The following is a 20,693-nucleotide window of genomic DNA, read 5'->3' on the forward strand; positions in this document are numbered from 1 at the left end:
GCTGGGTGATTTACCTTGGCAGCACACAAAACCCCAAACCTCAACATTTCGCTTTATCAGCAGCTAAAACTCTGAGTGCAGCCAATTAAAATTCCACCACAGTGGTGTTTCCCTTGTGAACAGGAAATATTGCAGTGTTAATTCCATTTTATGGCACCTCTTCAGCTTATCCAGTGACCTTCCACCCTGGCTGGGTTATAACCACGAAAGGAAGTGTGACCTTTTCCAACCCAGGGCATTGTCCCCTCCTGGCTCCTCCTCACCTGTCCCCACCTCAGCACAGCCAGGACTGGCTCAGTTCATGGAGAATTCAACCCAAGTGCCCAAACCTGCGGTTGGAGTCCTGCTCCCCTCTGTGCCCACCTGCAGCTGCCCCCAGCCCTGCCATGAGCACAGCAAGAGCCCAAAACCTTTCTGCACTCGGTGATCCTGGGGGTGTTTCCCAGCCTGGAGGAGAACAGAGCACTGCCCCACCTCCCAAATCACAATTCCCAGGAAAACTCAGGCACTGGACACCAGTGCAGCAACAGGAATTAATGAACTTGATTACATCCAGCAAAGAATGAGGCTGTAAAATCATTTAAGCCACTCTTTGATTAGTAAATACAAAATGAACTCCAGAGCCAGGATACCAGGATTCCTTATTTTACATTCCTTTTATTTACAAAACAGTTGCACTATAAATACTGCAAATTTTGCACTTTGATCTGCACACTAGGAAAAGAACCTCAGTTTTAAAAAAGTTGCCTAAGAAATACCAGTAAATCTTGTAAGATTGTGCAAAGAGGAAATTATTTTCCTAAACGTTTACTGACTTTTTAAAGTCTCCCTTTAAGAGCTGCGAAAACACTTTGTTCATACAAAAACAAACAAAAAGTGGGGATTAAATCAACTCAGTTTGAAGTATGTTTGGTTTTCAGCTTCTTTGCCAGGCCAGGTGAAGTCAGAGCTTTGGCTTCAGGTCTTTATTGCACCAAGAACAGAATCCCAGCAGGGTCAGAGCTCCCCTTCCCTCCTCAGCTCCTGGATTTATCCTGCCATGGGAAACAAGGGAATCAGGGATGGGGAGGGTCTGAGGAGCCCTGTCCCCCCCTGGGGGAATATTGAGGGTGGTGATGGGCAGGACAAACAGAGAGATCTTTGTATTCTGGTTTTGATATTTGGAGTTTATTGCTTAGGGCAACAAACTGGGGAAAGAGGGCCCTGCTTGGAGCTGCAGGCACAGCTCAGGGCAGGGCAGGAGGAGAGTGTGGGGTGGTCGGAGTCTGAGTGAGAGGATGAGGTAAGAGCTAAGGGAAGGAATTAAGAGCTAAGAGTTTAAGAGTTAAGAGAAGGAATAAAGAGTTAAGAGATTAAGAGTTAAAAGTTAAGAGTTAAGAGTTAAGAATTGAGTTAAGAGAGCGAGTTTCCCATTACAATACAATAAATCCTCTTCTGTATTAAATATTCTCATTTCCACTAACCAATCTAATACAAGATACAAATTCTCTAACATTTGCATGCAATCTATAGAAATTGCTATATTACCATGTTTTGCTGCTTTCTTATCTCTAAACCTTATCTCAGACCCTTCCTGTTACACCTGGAGAGGGTCTCTGCTGGCTCTTTGGCGTTTGTGACATCTGGAATTATCCAAACAAAGGAAGGATCAAGCATCCCCATTGCTGCTCTCAGGCACAATCAAAAACTGCTCATTTCTATCTCACTCATGGTTTCCGTGTTCTCAAAACCCTTTGCTGGACAGTCACATTTATCAGGATTTCCTGATTCACCCTCCCCAAACCCCTCCCAGGGCAGTTTGGGTGCCCTGAGCAGCTCCTACCGTGGGTGCCAGGCGCTGGGGCTGGCACAGGTGAGCGTGGCTGGGCACGGAGCACACGGGGCAGGCGTGGCAGCCGGGGCTGTGCACGGGGGCCAGGTGGGCTGGGGTCCCCTCCCCGGCCAGGGGACACACGGGGCTGCTGCCTGTGTCCCCCTGCACCAGGGCCAGGAGCTGCTGGTCCATGCAGGGAGGGCAGAGGGGGCCCTGCAGGCTGTGGGGACAGGGGAGGGTGAGTCCCAGCAGGATTCCCCTCTCCAAACCACCCTGCACAGCCTCCAGCACCCACAGAAGCTGCTTTCCTTCACAATTTCCCCTTTCTAAACTCAAATAAGCAGTGATTCAAGAATGCAGAGCTGGACCAGCTCCCCCAGGGCTGGGGCTCACAGGCACTGACAGGAATAAATGGAAAAACCCAAAACAATGCAGCAACAAGGAGTTCACACTTCCTGAAGCCAAGGCAAGCAACATGGCAAACCAAGCTGATCTGGTTTTTCCAATGAATTTGCCTCTCTCAGTGGTGACCCTGTCAAGGAACCTTTGTCAGCCTGAGGGAGCACCAGACTCACATGGGTGAGTGTCAGAAAATAAATAAATAAACTGAATAAATATCTTTACCTTATCCCTGCTCTGGCCTAAAATCTTCCCTTGCCACGAGGGAAGGACCCCCAGCCCCAGGTGGGAAAAGCACTGGGCAGGGGGTGAAGGAAGCTCCCACTGCAGGGTCTCACCTGGGCTCTTGCTGCTTAAAAACCAGAGCTCCAAAGATCTCTGAGCCAGGTGAGTGCAGCTGAGGAGCTTCAGAGACACCCAGGAAACCCCACAAATACCATCTGAGTAAAACCCACCCAGTTTCCCCTCTGTGCTTGAGCAGATCCCACATGGAAACACCTCAAATAATATCTGAGTAAAACCCACCCAGTGTCACCTCTTTTCTTGTGCAGATCCCACATGGAAACCCCACAAATACCATCTGAATAAACACCCAGTTTCACCTCTGTTCTTGAGCAGATCCCACATGGAAACCCCACAAATACCATCTGAATAAAACCCACCCAGTCTCCCCTCTGTGCTTGAGCAGATCCCACATGGAAACCCCACAAATACCATCTGAATAAAACCCACCCAGTTTCACCTCTTTTCTTGTGCAGATCCCACATGGAAACCCCACAAATACCATCTGAATAAAACCCACCCAGTGTCACCTCTGTTCTTGAGCAGATCCCACATGGAAACCCCTCAAATACCATCTGAATAAAACCCACCCAGTCTCCCCTCTGTGCTTGAGCAGCCCCCACACTCCCACCCTGACACAGGGCTGGGAGCAGCCAACGTTCACACCCATTTTTGTGTTAAGTCAAGCAGGGAATTCCCAGTTTGGAGGGCACAGAGTGCTGAGAGGAGCTGCCTGCACTGGGCACACTCACCCCTGGTGCTGCCACTCCCCTGCTGTCACAGTCCTGCTGTCACCCTGGCCGGTGTGGGCACGGAGCCAGCTCTCACAGATGGGACAGATGTGGTCACTGTGGAGAAGAACCATTGGGGATGGGCACTGAGAGCGTGGCTGTGCCTTCCAGGCCACGTTTCTGGGGCTTGGAACAAGCTGGGGCAGTGGGAGGTGATGGGAATGAGATGGGCTTTGAGGTCCCTTCCAGCCCAAACCATTCCAGGATTCTCTGATAAACACAGTTCTGTTCTGTTCTGAAATTTGATGATTTTTGTCCATCCCACTGTGGCATCTGGGTATTTTGGGGTGGAAGACTGACCTGTGGTGGTGCATGGGCTGCTGTGCCTCACTCCACCCTGGAGCAGCCTCTCCTGTGCCATTTCCCCTCTGCACATCCCCAGCTTCGGCAGGAGAGCTGAAAACAGAGAGGGGACACCCTGAGCATGTGGCTTCCCAAAAACACCCACAGCCTGACAGAGCCACCATTTCCTAAAAATCAAATCCAAAACACCTACAGCCCAACACAGCCACCATTTCCTAAAAATCAAATCCAAAACACCTACAGCCCAACACAGCCACCATTTCCTAAAAATCAAATCCAAAACACCTACAGCCCAACACAGCCACCATTTCCTAAAAATCAAATCCAAAACACCTACAGCCCGACAGAGCCACCATTTCCTAAATATCAAATCCAAAACACCCACAGCCCAACACAGCCACCATTTCCTAAAAATCAAATCCAAAATACCTACAGCCCAACACAGCCACCATTTCCTAAAAATCAAATCCAAAACACCCACAGCCCAACACAGCCACCATTTCCTAAATATCAAATCCAAAACACCTACAGCCTGACAGAGCCACCATTTCCTAAAAATCAAATCCAAAATACCTACAGCCCGACACAGCCACCATTTCCTAAAAATCAAATCCAAAATACCTACAGCCTGACAGAGCCACCATTTCCTAAATATCAAATCCAAAACACCCACAGCCCAACACAGCCACCATTTCCTAAAAATCAAATCCAAAACATCCACAGCCTGACAGAGCCACCATTTCCTAAAAATCAAATCCAAAACACCTACAACCTGACAGAGCCACCATTTCCTAAAAATCAAATCCAAAACACCTACAGCCCAACACAGCCACTATTTCCTAAAAATCAAATCCTTGCTCCTGCTAAAGCAGGAACCACAGGAATTCCAGCTGCAAAATTCACTTTATCCACACCAAGGATTCCTTATTCCTCCCCCTTTTCCCTTGTTTTTCTCCCCAGCAGGAGTGGCAGCTGGGTGCTGTACCTGGTCCCTGCTGGGCTCTGGCTGTCCCCAGTGTCCCCAATGCTGGGGACAGAGTGGGTGCGGGGATTTTGGGAGCTCAGCCAGTCCTGGCAGGCGGTGCAGCTGAGCTGGGGGGGCTCTGACAGAGGGGCCAGGTCCCTGTGGAGCTGCTCCTCACAGCTGGGACACACGTGGCAGTTCCCTGTGTGGCTGTGGATGAGAGAAAGGGGGAGATCAATGCAGAGAGCGAACCCCAAACCCTCCTGAGAAGCAGCTGTGGGCAGCTGGGGGTTCATCGTGGTGTCAAAAAGTCAAAAACTGCTCAAGGATCTGCAGGTGAGCTCAGCACCAGCGACACTCCTGGCTGCAGTCAGAGCAGGCACAAGTTTTTGGGCAGGTGAACAAGCAAACCTACCAGAAATAGGAATTCCAGGGCTTGGGGTGCTTCTTCTTATCTGCAACCTGCTGGTGCATCTCTGCATCCCTCCCCTTCCCCTTGTGTTTTTCTAAATTCACATTGTAAGAGCTGAAGAGACAGAAAGGAGAACATTTGTAGAATGAAAAGAAATTTAGCAACGTGGAAAAATTGTGCTAACCATGCAAATACACTGAGGGGATAGGGCTTGAGAGGAAATATTCACTTATCCCCAGGGAAAGTTCTGATTTAGGGGGGCAGCTCAGTGTTGCTTACTGCTTCTCACTCTCCTTCCGTCTCATGATGATCCCAGCTAGAATTCCAAGGGCTACTGGGGGAACTAACAAAGAAAGGAAAAGGAGAGAGAAATCAACCATTGACTCCAGGAATTTAACATTTAACATAGCATTGGGTATTTAACAGCAAAGAGCTTTGGGGTAAGAAAATATATTTTCAATTTTAAGCTACTTACCAATGCAACTCGGAATGAGGATGCTTGCTGGACAGGAAAATAATGAAATGGTGTTAAAAATATGAAGCCTGAAATGTGGTGCAATTAAGAGGACTCCTAGGAAATGGAGTCTTACCCAGCCAGTAAGGATTCTCTTCTGAGGACTTGGTTTGGTTTGTCTCTGCTGTGGTTTTAACTAGGGACAGACAAAGGAACAACACTCAGAATGTTGTTTTGTATGGTGATCGATTTGTACATAACACATCAAATAGTTCAGAGAGGAGTAACCATCCCATGGGCAGTGATTTGTGCACCTCAGGCTGTGGCAGGGACCTCTTGTGCCACTCCAGGCCTTTTGGGCAGAGAGGATTCTGTTGTTCCACTTGTCCTTACTGCCTGGACACGAGACTTAAATCCCTTCTAAATTCCCTCAGCAGTTATTGATTATTTCCCACATTATTCATTACATTTCTGCCCGTTCCTCTGGAAAGGAAAATGCAAAACCCAAGTCTGGTTCTGCTCCTGGTGCTCCCCTGGGAACAAACCCTCCAGAACAGGATGGAATTCGGGGCGATTTTCACCCAGCAGGAGCAGATGCAGGGGATGGGATGGCCGGGAGGGATGAGCTCACCGCAGCTGGGAGGGGACCCGCTCCAGGTGCCATTGTCCCCGCAGCTCAGCGTGTCCTGCCCCCGCAGCTCCAGCCCCGGGTCACAGCTGTAGGTTGTGACAGAGCCGAACGCAAATTCCCCCGAGCTGTTCCCACTGTGCTGCCCCCGCGGGATGGCCGGGGGAGGGGGACAGGAGAGGGCTGGGGGACAGAGAGAGGGACTCAGGGGTGGTCCTGGGATGCAGAAGGAGCCCCGGCTTTGTGCCAGAGGTGCTGCCCTGGTATAAGTGCATGACATTGTTGGCTTTTTGCAAATACTGAGATAAATGCTATATGTATAATGCTAGAATGGCTTTTCTTTATGAATATATTTTTTTCTTTTCTTCTAATAGCAAAAGACATAAGTTTTTTAGAAATAATATGTTTAAACCACCCTCTTAATTGAGATAACAGCCCCTAAACAAGTGATGGAAACCCTGCAGCTGACACAACAATTATCAACACTCACTGGCTGCAAAAGGCTGAGACCACCACCCAAATTAAAAAATAATTTTAAAAAATTAAAACCACAAGCCACGAAACACATGCTCTAAAAAGGCAGACCCAAGGAGTGGCCATGCTAAACAGTTCTCTAAAAAAGTTAAACTCTACATGAGAAACTATGAATATGCAACAAGTTAATGTACTGTAAAATGTATTTTAAAAAGTTTCTGGAAGCATCCCTGTACTCTTGGCAGCAAGCACATGACTGTTTTAACCCTTTGCTTTATGTGTGTCTCCTATTATCTTTTTATTCAAACTTTTAAATTTTACCAAGATGGTAAAAAGTATTTTTCACATGCCCTGATTTCACTTCATGAAGTAAACCAAAAATTCAGTATTTCTGAGGTGCAGTGTTTGTTTTTTCCAGCCAAGCACTGGACAGCTTCACTCACCCTGACAAGCTGGGAGAGGACTCCAGACAGCTTTGCCATCCTGTAGGAGACACCTGATGGAAGGTGATGCTCCCTCTAATCTGTACCTGGGGGGGCAAAGGCACGTCCCAAAATCAGCTGCTGTCACTCAGGGTGGGCAGAGCCCCGTGTCCCAGTCCACACCAGTGGCTCTGGCCAGGGAACTGGGATGCACTGGGCAGTGGTTCACACTCACCCACGCTCACAAACCACACTGGCTGTTCCTCCCAGCTGATGATCTTTTGTGATCACTTGGCCGTGTTCTGGATTGGCTGGAACACCACAGGATTTCACTGAAACAGAGAGAGATTATCCTTAGGACACTCTGAGGCTGGGAAATCCCCACACTTTGTTCTCATGGCAGTATGGCAATGTCCAGTCGGGCAGTTCATGGCATTTCATGCTAAATGTCATTAGAAAAGAGCATTTTAAATACAGATGTGGCACTGGGGGAAATGAAATGATGTGGAGAGACTCACCCCGACACAGTGGAGGAACTTCTGTCCACGTTAAGTTGTCCAGACAGGTGCTGGTGAGGGGCTGGTCCGTGGTGTTGTCATAACTTGGGCGACAAATGTACCTCACCGTGGTATTAACAGCATAAAAATTCTGCCTTTGGTCTTCTGATGATATGGAAGCAAATCTCACAGATGGAGGTCTGGGGCAGCTGCCTGGCCACACAGAGACAAGGGAAATGTCCACTTACAGAGCAAAAATAACAACATTTTCCTTTCAATTGCAGACATGAATCCCAGAAAAAATAACAACATTTTGCTTTCAATTGCAAAAATAAATCCCAGAAAAAATAACAACATTTTGTTTTCCACTGCAGATATAAATCCCAGAAAAAATAACACCATTTTGCTTTCAACTGCAGATATAAATCCCAGAAGAAATAACAACATTTTGCTTTCAATTGTAAAAATAAATCCCAGGAAAAATAACAACATTTTGCTTTCAGCTGCAGACATAAATCCGAGTGGTAACACACAAGCCTCACTAAGCACACGGGTACCCCAAACAGGTATTGTCACCAGGAATTGTCTGAGGTGGGGAAGTGCAGCCAGCTCTCACTGGAGAAGTTTCCAGATCCCCAAAGCCAAACCTCCTCCTCCTCCTTTGGTCACTCAGGGCTCTGCCCCTGCCCCCTTGCCCTTTTCCATGCGCTTCCCAAGCTGTTTCTCTATTTTTATTCACACACAAGTGCCAGCAAGTGGCAACAGCCTGGGTGGAGAGCAGGAGAAAGGGGCAGCAAGAGAAGTGGCCAAACCACTTCATCCTGTGCGATGAGGAAAGCCCTGAGGATTGCCAAAGCTGAGCGTTTCCATGAACACCCTCCGTGTCAGAGAAGGGAAACACTCACGGCCACAGAATTCGGGCAGGCTGGACCAGCGGGAGTTGGGCAGGCACTGGATGGTGTCAGAGAGCAGGGGGAGCTTGGTGTACCCCGGGACACAGGCAAAGGTCACTTTGGAGCCCACGGGGAAGCTCTGCTGCTCTTTGATGGCCCCACGAGGCTCGGCGTGGCTGATGTTTGGCAGCGGCCCGCAGTCCCCTGGGGGAAAATAAACGGGGATTGAGGGGGCTCCTGCTGCTGGATTTGTACCCGGGCAGGGCACGCAGAAAATGTGGGAAAGGGTGGCACGGGGAGCAGGGCATGCAGGGCACACACAGGGACAGGGAGATGGGACACACAAGTGACAGGGAGATGGGAAACACACGGGGACAGGAATGTGGGAGCACAGACACAGAGCATGCACAGGGACAGGGATGTGGGACACACAGAGGGACATGGATATGGGACACACACAGGGACATGGATATGGGACACACACAGGGACAGGGATGTGGGTCACACATGGGACAGGGGATATGGGGCACACTCAGAGCACACACACCCCCACAAAAGGAACACATGGAGCACATGGAGAACACACATGGAGAACACAGGGAGCACACAGAGGGAACACACACACACACAGATCACGTTCACATGGATAAGACATGGAGCACACACACACAAACATCACACACATTCCCATGGGTAACACACAGAACAGACACTCCCATGGATCACACACATTCTCATGGATAACAGATGGAGCACACACTCCATGGATCACACACAGAACATACATTCCCATGGATAACACACAGAATACACATTCCCATGGATAACACACACTCCATGGACCACACACAGAACACACACTTCCATGAATGGCACGCATTCTCATGGATAACACACACTGCATGGATCAGACACGGAGCAAACACTCCACGGATCACACACAGAACATACACACTCCACGGATCACACACAGAACACACATTCCCATGGATGGCACACTTTCCCGTGGATAACACTCTCCATGGATAACACACAGAACACACTCCATGGATCACACACAGAACACACACTCCCATGGATGGCACACATTCCCATGGATCACACACATTCCATGGACCACACACAGAATACACACACTGCATGGATCACACACAGAGCACACACACTCCCATGGATGGCACACATTCCCATGGATCACACACGGAACATACACTCTACTCCATGGATCACACAGAGAACACACATTCCCATGGATAACACACACTCCATGGATCACACACAGAACATACACTGCATAGATAACACACAGAACACGTATTTCCATGGATAACACACAGAACTCCATGGCTCACACACAGAACACACTCCATGGATCACACAGAGAACACACACTCGCACACCTGAGCGCTCACCCACGGACACAGAGAACCCTCCCGCAGCCAGGACACAGAGAGCCCTCCCGTACCCACGGACACAGAGAACCCTCCCGCAGCCAGGACACAGAGAACCCTCCCGCAGCCAGGACACAGAGAACCCTCCCGCAGCCAGGACACAGAGAACCCTCCAGCACCCAGGACACAGAGAACCCTCCCGTACCCAGGTCACCCCACCCCTCCAAGGGCTCACCGCACGCCGCGGGCAGCGCCAGCAGCAGCACCAGGAGCGAGCAGTGACCGGAGCCCATCGCTGGTCCCCGGGCACTCCCGGGGGCTGCTCCGAGATCCAGGGAGCCCCCGCCCGTCCCTCCCGTCCAGCTGGGCTGGGCTGGGCTGGGCTGGGCTGAGCTCAGAGCTCCGGGAAGCTCTGACGAAAGCCGGGAGCGCTTTCGGGAGGGGAGCGGGGCTGGGTGTGGGACCTGCTGTGCTCCAGGCACTCAGCGCATCCCAGGGAGGGCTCAGCCTCTCCTTCCAGCCTGCCTCTGCACCTTCCAGGAATCACCTCCCTGCTCCCAAACTGCCAGCTCCCAAAGGAAAAGAAAATACCCGAACCACAAAGGGCAGGAAAGGAACCACAAAGGGCAGCCAACCTACACCTGCACCTTCCTGCTTCCCTTGGTGTCCAGGAAACATGTTTCCAGGAGAAGCGTAAACTTATCTCTTTTACTTTAGTTTTTTTTTTTTTTGTTTGTTTGTTTTATTATCTTTTTATTTTTAATTTCCACTTTATTTTCCTTTCCAACACAGCTGAAGCTCCAAGCAGCTGTTACCAAGGCATTCGCAATGAGTCGCAGAGTTTTCCCAAGGGAGGAATCCAGCACCTTGGATAACGTGTTCCTTTCAAACACTCCTCTGAACACGGTGACAAATTCCGTGGAGATCCCTGGTTGTGTTTTCACATCTCCCTGACCTGACTGGTGGCTGCATAAGGCAAAAGGAATCTGCTAACAGGAAAAAACAAAGCCACCTTTCAGTTCTGGGGAATTCTCCTGCATTATCTTAGGGCAGTGACCTTGGCACGGGCAGGAGGATTTGCACAGTGAAGTATTTGGCGAAGTGAAATGCTTGGCAAGGACCCGGAGGGATGGCGAGCCCCGCAGGGAGTGGCTCACAGAACCGAGAGCTGGCTCGGTGAAATGCTCACAGGCTGAACCCTTGGGGCTGTGTTCAGGACACGTCTGTACCCCCTGCCCCTCCGCACCCGCATTTTCTGCACCCCCAGGAGCGGCAGCGGCTCCTCCCGCAGCGGCTGAGCCCCACGATAGCGGCTCTGTGCCTGTCCCAGTGTCACCGCCTTTATCTGGGGCTGCCACCCCTCCCACAGCCCCGGAATCAGCCCCGGCAGCTGCTGCTGGCACCGGGAGGGGTCCGGCAAAACCCGACAGCAAAACCCGACTGCAAAACCCGACTGCAAAACCCGACAGCAAAACCCGACAGCAAAACCCGACTGCAAAACCCGACAGCAAAACCCGACTGCAAAACCCGACAGCAAAACTCTACAGCAAAAGCAGCGCTGGAGCGGCTGCGGCTGCTCCGGGATTCCCTCAGAAATTTCTCCTCAGATTCCAAAACCTTTCTGGGGCTGAGCCTGGCTCTGCCTGCGCAGTCCCGGGGTGGCTGGATGGGATTAAGGGAGATGCAGCTCCGGCTGCCTTTTCCACCGCGTCCCAAAAACACATTCCCGCACAAACCTGCATGGATTTGCTTCCCTCCTTTACTACTTTTTAAAATCTATATAACCGAGTTTAACTTGCCATGGATGGCATTTAGAAAATAAATGTTCAGAGTGATAAAGAACTGACTGAGCATTGTCAGGATATACCTTAAAAGTTCTTGAAAAAGAGAATAAAACATGAGCAGGAAACAGCAGGGAGTTGAATTCACAGACTGCCCTTTATCAACAATTACCATTTATTACTAAACAGAAATAAAAACCCAGAAAGGCGTTGGGAGTTTTATTAGGACAAAATTATTTGGGACTTTTACAGGACACAATTGGGGTATGCAGCCAAAATAATGCACAGGACTCTCTTCCAGTGCCTCTCTTGCAGGGTGACGACACTGGGGGGGACATTTAGGAGTTTTGTGTCTGTGTCTGTGTGTGGTTGATGTGCTCACAGCAGCTCTGAGCCGCCTCCCTCCCTCCGGAAAGCAGAAGTGGCTTCTTGACATTACGAGATCAGAGATGCCCAGCCCACACGTGGCTTTATCTTCGTGTAGTGGAAAAAAAAAAAAAAACAAAACTACAAGGAACTTCAGGCTGATACATGAAGAAGCTTTTGCTGAAGAAAGAGCTTAAACCACTCAAGATACAAAGATCAAACCATGGAATATCCGAAGTGCCACGGTTTCCTAAAACTCTGCAGGGCAGGGAAGTCGGGACTGCCACGGGCTGTGGATGCACAGCTGGATCGCTGCGGGCAGGAATTCCTGGGGAGTGGAGAGAGCAGCTCAGCTCCCCAGGGAGGCTGGGGCCGTGTTTGGGGTTTGTTGTGGCGTTGCCAGTGAGCAGAAAACCTGTGGAAAATGCAGCATCAGCTGGGTGTGCCACAACCCGGCTCTGCGGGACTCGGGGCTTTGGGACAGTGCAGCCTCTGGATCTGCAGGAACCACAGCTGGGCTCGGGATCATGGAAAGCAATCGCTGAAAGGAGAACTCGGATGGGAGGAGCAAATGTGGAAAGCTGCCAATGCTTGCTGGAATGGTTTTCCATCGATTTCCTGGAGTGCTAACATGTCATCACTTAAAAATTACGTTTTATAGGCGGGACAGAGCTGATTGAGGTCATCCTTCATCTTAAAACAAGGTGTGAGAGTCCTAATAAATGTCACCATTGCATGGGGCACTTCTGGCACAGATCAGGAGCAGCAAAAGATTTTCTATTTTTAACCCAAAAGACAAAACTCAAGGATGGGCAAACCCAACTTGGCCCTGAGACCAGAGGAACACTTTTCACCATCCCAGGTGGGTTCTGAGCCCTTCCAGTGGTTGTTGTGTTTTCCCTCTTTCAGTGACACAATTACAGCTCCCACAAAGCCAACACTCACCCTTTTCATGGATAAAATTCTCCTTTGCAGCGGGAGGGGAATCTGGAGGACCAGATTTTCCACAATGTCCAGCTTCTCCTGGCTGGGCACAACCTCCCTGTGCAGAACAAGGTTGGCATCAGAGCCCTGGCACTCTCAGGGCTGTGTGGTGCAAAGTTCTCTCTTGCTTTTCAAAATGTCCAAAAAAATGAGTTAAAAAAACCCAAATCTGTGATAATGTGAGGGCAAGGAAATAATTGATAAATTAAAATGTATTTCAGAAAATGCAAAGCTTTTAATGAGAACAGGAGGTCAAAGCTGAGCTGTGAACCAGATGCCCACCCAGAAAAAAATAGAGATTTTACAGAGAAAAGAAAAGAACATTACAAAACCCCACTCACTTCCACAAAATGGTGCAAATTTCGACTGTTTTAACTTCTGAAAGCAGCCAGGTGGGCGACGGATCCCCATGTACTTGGGAGGACACACGGATCCTTTGCTGGTCCCAGGATAGGATTTGGGGGATTTGTACAGAGGGAGAACAGCTCTGAACCCCGAGGCAGCCCAGCTCCTGCTCGCTGGGGACAAATTGGGGGAAAAATGAAAATTTTGGGGTTTAGGGATGGGAGTAAGCAGGGAGTCCCGCTGATGTCGTGACTGAGCTGGTGTCGTGACTGAGCTGATGTCGTGACTGACCTGGTTTCCTGAAGAAAGGCGAGGATTTGGAGAAGGGGATGGTGCTCTGGAGATGCTTCTGATAAGGGCTGAGCTTCGCCTCCCACCTGAGTCCCTTCCTGGAGGGTTGGGTTCCACTGCCCTGGGGAGCTGGGGAACCCCCAGGTAAATCCATCCATCCCTTTGTGGGGAGGCGATGAAGGAGGAGATAAATGGGGTTTGGTTTATAAATAATGAATGGGGTCGGTCCCACTCACCTTTGGGGGCAGCTCTGCCCTCCGTGCCCGCTCCAGGTGTGGGAGCTGGGGATTTCTCTGGGGAGAGGGAGCATTGCTCAGGGCACCCCTCACCCTCAGCTCTGCTCCCTCCTGCTCCAGCCCTGCCCTTCCCTCTCAGATTCCCTCACCACTCACATCTGACCCCTCCTGCGCTTCATACCCACATTAGTTTGAGCTGCTTTGTACTAAATACCAAACTAATAATAAATAAGAAATAAAAAATAAAAATAATAAATAATAAACAAACAATAAAGCATAACTATAACTATAAATAATAGCTATAAATAGCTATAAATAATAAACTGTAAATAATAGGTAATACTTAAATAGTATACAATAAATGATAAATGATAAATGATAAATGATAAATGATAAATGATAAACTATAACTATTAACTATAACTATAACTAATAAACTATAAATAATAGGCAAAACAGAAATAGTGTACAATAAATGATAAATTATAAGAAATAATAAATAATTAACAAACAACTAAAAACAATAAAACTATAACTACACTATAATTATAACTAAAAAACTATAAATAATAGGTAAAACAGAAATAATATACAATAAATGATAAACGATAAATTATAAATGATAAGTAATAAATAATAAACAAACAACAACTAACAAACAATAAACTATAAATATTAACTATAGCTATACTACAACAACTAGAACTGTACTAGAACTAGAACTAGAACTAGAACTATACTAGAACTAGAACTAGAACTAGAACTAGAACTAGAACTAGAACTATACTAGAACTAGAACTATACTAGAACTAGAACTAGAACTAGAACTAGAACTATACTAGAACTAGAACTATACTAGAACTAGAACTAGAACTAGAACTAGTACTAGTACTATACAGAACTAGAACTAGAACTATACTAGAACTAGAACTAGAACTAGAACTAGAACTAGAACTATACTAGAACTAGAACTAGAACTATACTAGAACTAGAGCTAGAACTAGAACTAGAGCTAGAACTATACTAGAACTAGAACTAGAACTATACTAGAACTAGAACTAGCAATAGAACTATACAATAACAATAACAGTAACAATAACTACACTATAACTATAATTAAACTATAACTAAACCATAACTCATAAACCATAACCAATAAGCCACACATAACTACTACACAATAAACAACAAATCACAAACAATAAATAAATAAAACAACAACTAAAAACCGCTGAACACTCTCAGCCCTGGGCTGGCTCCACCTCTGCACTGGGGCGCGGCTCCGCTCCAGCCCCCGCCGCTCCCGCACTGGATGCTCCCGTTCCCCAGCAGCTGGAAGTTGGAATCACAGCTGTAGGTCACCGTGGAGTTCCAAACAAAAATCCCAACGCCTTCCCCATCGTGCCTGCCGTGGCTGATTGCAGGAGGTGGGGAGCAGGTGATCACTGCGGGAGAGAAGGGCGCTGTGTTTGCTGAAAACTTGGGTTTTCATCAAAATACAGAATGGCTGAGGCTGCCTGAGGTTGTGGAAGATGTGAAAACCAGGATTTATTGGTTTGGTAAAATTTAAAAAGGTGAATAAAAAAAATAATAGGAGATACACATAAAAAGATAATAGGAGATAGATATAAAAAGATAACAGGAGATACACATAAAAAGATAACAGGAGATACACATAAAGAAAGGGTTAAAATGCTTGGGAATTGTTAAAAGTCTATGGCAGCAGCTTGCCATGCTCAGGACTCCTGGGAATCTCACCCCATCACCTCCAGCCGTGACAGAAATGTTTTTGGTGGGATTTTGTGGGAGCAAAGCTGCTGAAATAGCAGCAGCAGAACGGGCATCTCTCAGCTGTGCTGGTGGGAACGGATCAGCCACAGCAAAAACAATCCAAAGAGAGGTTTGGGCTGGGGTGCAGGATCTGCTGGAATGAAGTGAAGGATTTAATCTCACAATTAGAGATGAGTCTCACATTCACAAGTTGGAAGTTCGCTCCATTCAACATCGTTTCCTTTCAGCCGGCACCAGATGAAATTATTCCCGACTAATTTATACCTAAAATACACCAGAGAAAATCAGTGTAACTCTCCAAAAGCTGAGAATATTTCCCACCCACCTCCCGAAAACACGACAGGAGTGTGGGAAGGGCAGTTTGAAAGCAGCAGTGGTTACCAGCAGAGCTCTGTGTCCCTCTGCTTTGGGTGATTCCCTGCTCTGACTCTGCATTCCCCTGCAGGGAAGGGAGAATCTGGGGCTGGCAGAGCTCTCTGGGAATGCCAGGGCTGAGCTGAGGGTCCATCCCTGCCTGCTGCTGGCCCACAGCAGTGCTGGGGGTGGCTCTGTCACCGTTTCCCAAGCTGCTGTCACCCCCAGGGATGGGGGGACAAGGGGGGAGCTCCCTGCTGGGCACCTCCAGAGCTGGGGCTCAGCCCCAGTGCTGCTCACTGGGGGCTCTGAACTGGGTCTGATGAACCCCCCAGTGCTGGTGGGGCAGGATGGGGTCCTTCAATGTCCCCCAGTGTCCCCCAGTATCCCCCAGTGTCCCCCCAGAGCCCCCCAGTGCCCCCAATGTCTCCAATGTCCCCCAGTGCCCCCAATATCCCCCAGTGCCACCTCCTGCCTCACACTGTTTTTGGGGTGTTAGGTGCAGCTGTTTTGCTGATGTTTTGCCAGAAAATCAGATTGCTGGGACAGCTCAGCTGATGAGATGCTTTCCCCAGAGATTTTGTGGATTTCCCATCCCTGCAAAGTGTCCAGGGCCAGGCTGGGCAGGGCCTGGAGCCCCTGGGGTCATGGCAGGTGTCCCTGTCCATGGGAGGTGTCCCTGTCCATGGGAGGTGTCCCTGTCCACGGCAGGGGTGGCACTGGAGGAGTTTTAAGGTCTCTTGAAACCCAAACCAGTCTGGGGTTCTGGGATTCGGAGAGATCCTCCATGTACAGCAGTGAGGGGCAGCAGGGTTTAATTAAAGCCACATTTAATTCAAGTGGCCTCTGCACTGGTTTGCTGGGAGTTGTGGATGTTGTTCTGGCACCTTCCCCACCCTGAGTGACCTCCTGTGCAAAACCCTCAGCATCTGGACATGAAGGACAATATCTGATCTAACATGAGCAACGTTATCCCTCCACCCTGGTGGTGATTTCCAAGGTTTAGCTCAACCCCAGCAGGGTGGGACCCGCTCTCCTTTTCTGCAGTTACATCCCAAGGGAGAGACAAAACCCCTCTGGGGCATTTGGAGCTGGGCAGCACAAGGCAGATGATGCCAGCTGCTCCTGCTGGGAGGGAGGAACACTGGCTGCAGGGGCAAGAATTAAAATTTCAGGCCAGTGCACTGCATTTGGGCCCTGATTGAAAGCAGGCAGCAGTCATGAGTCAGCTCCTGACTCTGGAAATTGTGCTTCACTGCCCTTCCCAGCTGGACTTAACTGGGCTTCAAAAATTCCAGTGTAACCCCTTTTTATCCAATATATCTCAACTATCTTAAGATGAAATATTTTAAATAACTTGTATTGTAGTCTAGAGTTATAAACTAAGAGCAGAACCAGCTGCTCTTGTTGGGTGGGCACTTGGGGCTCCTGTGGGTGGCATTTGAAGGGAAAGCTGGAGATGCTGGCCCTGTGCCAGCCTGGAGCTGTGGTCAGCACTCACCCATCCTCACAGGACACGTCCACTCGTGCTCCCAGCTGCAGGTCCGTGAGGGGCCCCATCCTCCCCCCAGGCAGCGCTCCTGGGGCACTGCAGGACCTCCCTGGGGACACAGAAATGAGACAGGGGATACAGGAGGGGTGTCCCAAAGGTTCCAGAGGGTTTCACTCCATGGGCATCACAGTCAGGCTGAGCCACAGGGGGAGTGGGGATCCCAAAATGCTCCAGACTCACAGGGGGTTAGGAATAAGGTACTGGGCTGTGCAAAAATATCCCTGTCCCATCACAGTTAATATTCCATGGGTGTCACCAGGAGAAGGCTTTGCCTTCGTGTTGAAGGTCAGTGCTGGAAAAGCAAATTGGGATTTGTCCCCTGAGTGTGCCATGTCCCCATGAAAACATCTTCAGGACCATGAAAAGGTTGGAAAAAACCTCTGAGATCCCCGAGTCCAACCAAACATTCCCTAGCACGAAAATCAAACCAGACCTTTTTATATCAGCAGAAAAACCCAAAAATAACATCACTGACACTTCTGCTGTTTAATCTTAACTAGGAATGACAAGGAATATTCACCCAGTTTTGTGGTAATGGAGATGTTGGGATGATAATGGCCAGGCTGCTTTTTGGGAGCAGCTTTTTTGGGGTGTTGGGACAGCAGAAACACTCACTCCTGCACAGCTCAGCAGGCTGGGACCAGGTCAGGTTCTGCAGGCAGGTGCTGGAGGGGGAGATCTCCGAGGTGTTCTCGTAGCCAGCCCGGCACACGTAGCTCACGTTGGTGCCAACAGGGAAGAAATTCCTCGTCTCATCCTCCTTGGACAGGGCAGCAAACCTCAGCCTGGCTGGGGCAGAGCAGCTCCCTGGCACCAAGGAAAGCCAGCCTGGCAGAGCTGCCCACCAGGAGCGAGCCAAACCTCCCCTGGAATGATTCTGCAGAGCTCCTGGCAGCTAAACTGGGGTTCCTTCTCAGGCTGCAGGCAGCAGAGCGGGGATGGAGGGGTGTTAGGAGCCCGGGGAAGGGGTTGTGGACATGGGGGGAACATGTACAGGCTGGGGGGGCACGGGAGTGCCCAGATCCATCCTCTGAATGAGCCCTGTGCCAGCCACCAGGGCACAGGGCAGGGGTTTGGGACAGGGATGGGACAGGGACAGGGACGGGGATGGGACAGGGACAGGGATGGGACAGAGACAGGGACAGGGACAGGGACAGGGACAGGGACAGGGACAGGGACAGGGACAGGGATGAGACAGGGACAGGGACAGGGACAGGGACAGGGACAGGGACAGGGATGGGACAGGGACAGGGACAGGGACAGGGACAGGGACAGGGACAGGGATGAGACAGGGACAGGGACAGGGACAGGGACAGGGACAGGGACAGGGACAGGGACAGGGGCAGGGACAGGGACAGGGACAGGACAGGGACAGGGACAGGGACAGGGACAGGGACAGGGACAGAGCAGGGACAGGGACAGGGACAGGGACAGGGACAGAGCAGGGGGTTTGTACCTGGGACAGGGGCAGGGACAGGGATGGGACAGGGACAGGGACAGCAGGTTTGTACCTGGGACAGGGACAGGAATAGGGACAGGGACGGGGACAGGGACTGGACAGCAGGATTGTACCCAGGGACAGGGACAGTGCCAGCACAGGGACAGGGACGGGGACAGGGTGTTTGTACCCAGGGACAGTGCCAGGGCAGGGTGTTTGTCCCTGGGACAGGGCAGGGTGTTTGTCCCTAGGACAGGGGCAGTGCCAGCACAGGGACAGGGATGGTGACCCAGAGCAGCCCCAGATAAAAAGCAGAATATTTACGGCCGCAGGGCTCGGGCAGCCGGGACCAGACGCTGCCGGGCAGGCACTCCACGGTGTCGGGCAGCCCCGGGATCCTGCGGGCACCCCCGGTGCAGCTGAACGTCACCCTGGATCCCACCGGGAAGCTGCTGGAGCTGCTGGACGGCCGGGAGTGGCTCATGGCAGGAGGGGGGCCACAGTCACCTGTGACAGGACAACACCTCCCCAGGTGAGGGACCCTCCCCTGGCCCCCTGCCCGCCCTAGGAGGGTGTGTGGGATGGCAAAGGGCTGGGACAGCATCGGGACAGTGCCCAGGCTCGGGGTGGCTCAGCCAGGACAGTGCCCAGGCTCAGGGTGGCTCAGCCAGGACAGTCCCCAGGCTCGGGGTGGCTCAGCCAGGACAGTCCCCAGGCTCAGGGTGGCTCAGCCGGGACAGTCCCCAGGCTCAGGGTGGCTCAGCCGGGACAGTGCCCAGGCTCAGGGTGCCTCAGCCAGCCCATCCCTGAGCAGCCAGGTGGGATCCGGGCAGGTGTGGCTGCTGCTGCTGCTGCCCACTCCCCGTACTCACCACGAGCCCCAGGGATGCTGAGCAGCCCCAGCAGGGCCAGGAGCAGCTCGGGGGGAGCAGAGGCCACCCCCCAGGCCGGGGGGTCGGGGTGTCCCCCCCATGCCGCTGCTCCGGCCGTCATTGCAGCGAGCGCTGCGCTCCCGTGCGCTCCCGTGCGCTCCCGTGCGCTCCCGTGCGCTCCCGGCGCTGTGCGGGGCTGGGAGGGGACGCGCTGCAGGCTCCGCCGAGCTCTGGAAAACTCCCCAGGACACCCACGGAGCTGAAATGTCCATCAGGAGCACGGAGAGCAGCCGGGGTGGGGACAAGTGTCACTCACAGCTCGGGTCCCGCTGCTCCATCGGGCTGAGGCTGGCAGGAGCACTGACCCACACAGATTTTCCAAAGCTCCGTTCCCAGAGCAGAAAAAGCCCCGTCCCAGCCCCAAGCTGGCTCCAGGGCAGGAAAACACCTCCTCAGTTATTTGCTGGCAGGTAATGCACCACAGATCTGCTGTCAGTCAAGCAAATAAAAGCATTTTCCTTCCAAATTTTTTTTTTCTTTGACTGCCTGACTCACTGGGTGTGAGCAGCCACATCTGCATCCTCATTAACCCTGTGACATCAGCCCCTGCTCAACAGCCTCTCACACACACACTCAGGATGCAAGACCCGGGTTTTTTTGAGGCTGTCAAGCCTTGCAGGGGGAGATAAATCCCTGCTGCAGTCCCAGGTGAGCTCAGGGCACCGAGCTCAGTGCAGCCCTGCTCATCTCACGGGAGCATCTCTCACGGCAGAGCTCCTCACCTGGAGCTGGAGAAGCACAGGCTCCATCCCAAAGCACCTTTCTGTGCAAAACCAGACACACCTCCTCTCCCCTGGCTGTTTTTTAAGTTCTGGTAACGAATAAAGCAATTTTAATAAGTTCTAGAAGCACACATCTGGCAGTGATGCTCGTGCAGGAGGTGGAGGCTCCTCCTTCTCC

At 50.7% G+C, this 20,693-nt stretch overlaps 2 protein-coding genes across 2 annotated transcripts; both read right to left on the reverse strand.

The window, feature by feature from the left end:
• Positions 1-3,165: 3,165 nt before the first annotated feature.
• LOC117007094 (complement decay-accelerating factor-like) lies at positions 3,166-10,024 on the reverse strand. Its single transcript, XM_033079988.1, has 13 exons — positions 9,959-10,024; positions 8,345-8,536; positions 7,461-7,652; positions 7,178-7,274; positions 6,964-7,049; positions 6,050-6,229; positions 5,555-5,614; positions 5,440-5,466; positions 5,244-5,307; positions 4,968-5,078; positions 4,574-4,762; positions 3,586-3,681; positions 3,166-3,342 (listed from the first exon to the last, which is right to left on the reverse strand). The coding sequence occupies exons 1-13, from the start codon at positions 10,014-10,016 to the stop codon at positions 3,243-3,245; spliced, it is 1,452 nt and encodes a 483-aa protein (XP_032935879.1). The 5' UTR covers positions 10,017-10,024; the 3' UTR covers positions 3,166-3,242.
• A 4,923-nt stretch (positions 10,025-14,947) lies between these two features.
• On the reverse strand, positions 14,948-19,854 carry LOC117007062 (complement decay-accelerating factor-like). Its single transcript, XM_033079944.1, has 6 exons — positions 19,734-19,854; positions 19,186-19,368; positions 18,039-18,230; positions 17,373-17,472; positions 15,699-15,781; positions 14,948-15,171 (listed from the first exon to the last, which is right to left on the reverse strand). Exons 1-6 carry the CDS (start codon positions 19,852-19,854, stop codon positions 14,948-14,950), a joined length of 903 nt encoding a protein of 300 aa, XP_032935835.1.
• Between the last annotated feature and the right edge of the window lie 839 nt (positions 19,855-20,693).

This window comes from Catharus ustulatus, chromosome 25, assembly GCF_009819885.2.
Source record: "Catharus ustulatus isolate bCatUst1 chromosome 25, bCatUst1.pri.v2, whole genome shotgun sequence".
NCBI lineage: Eukaryota > Metazoa > Chordata > Aves > Passeriformes > Turdidae > Catharus > Catharus ustulatus.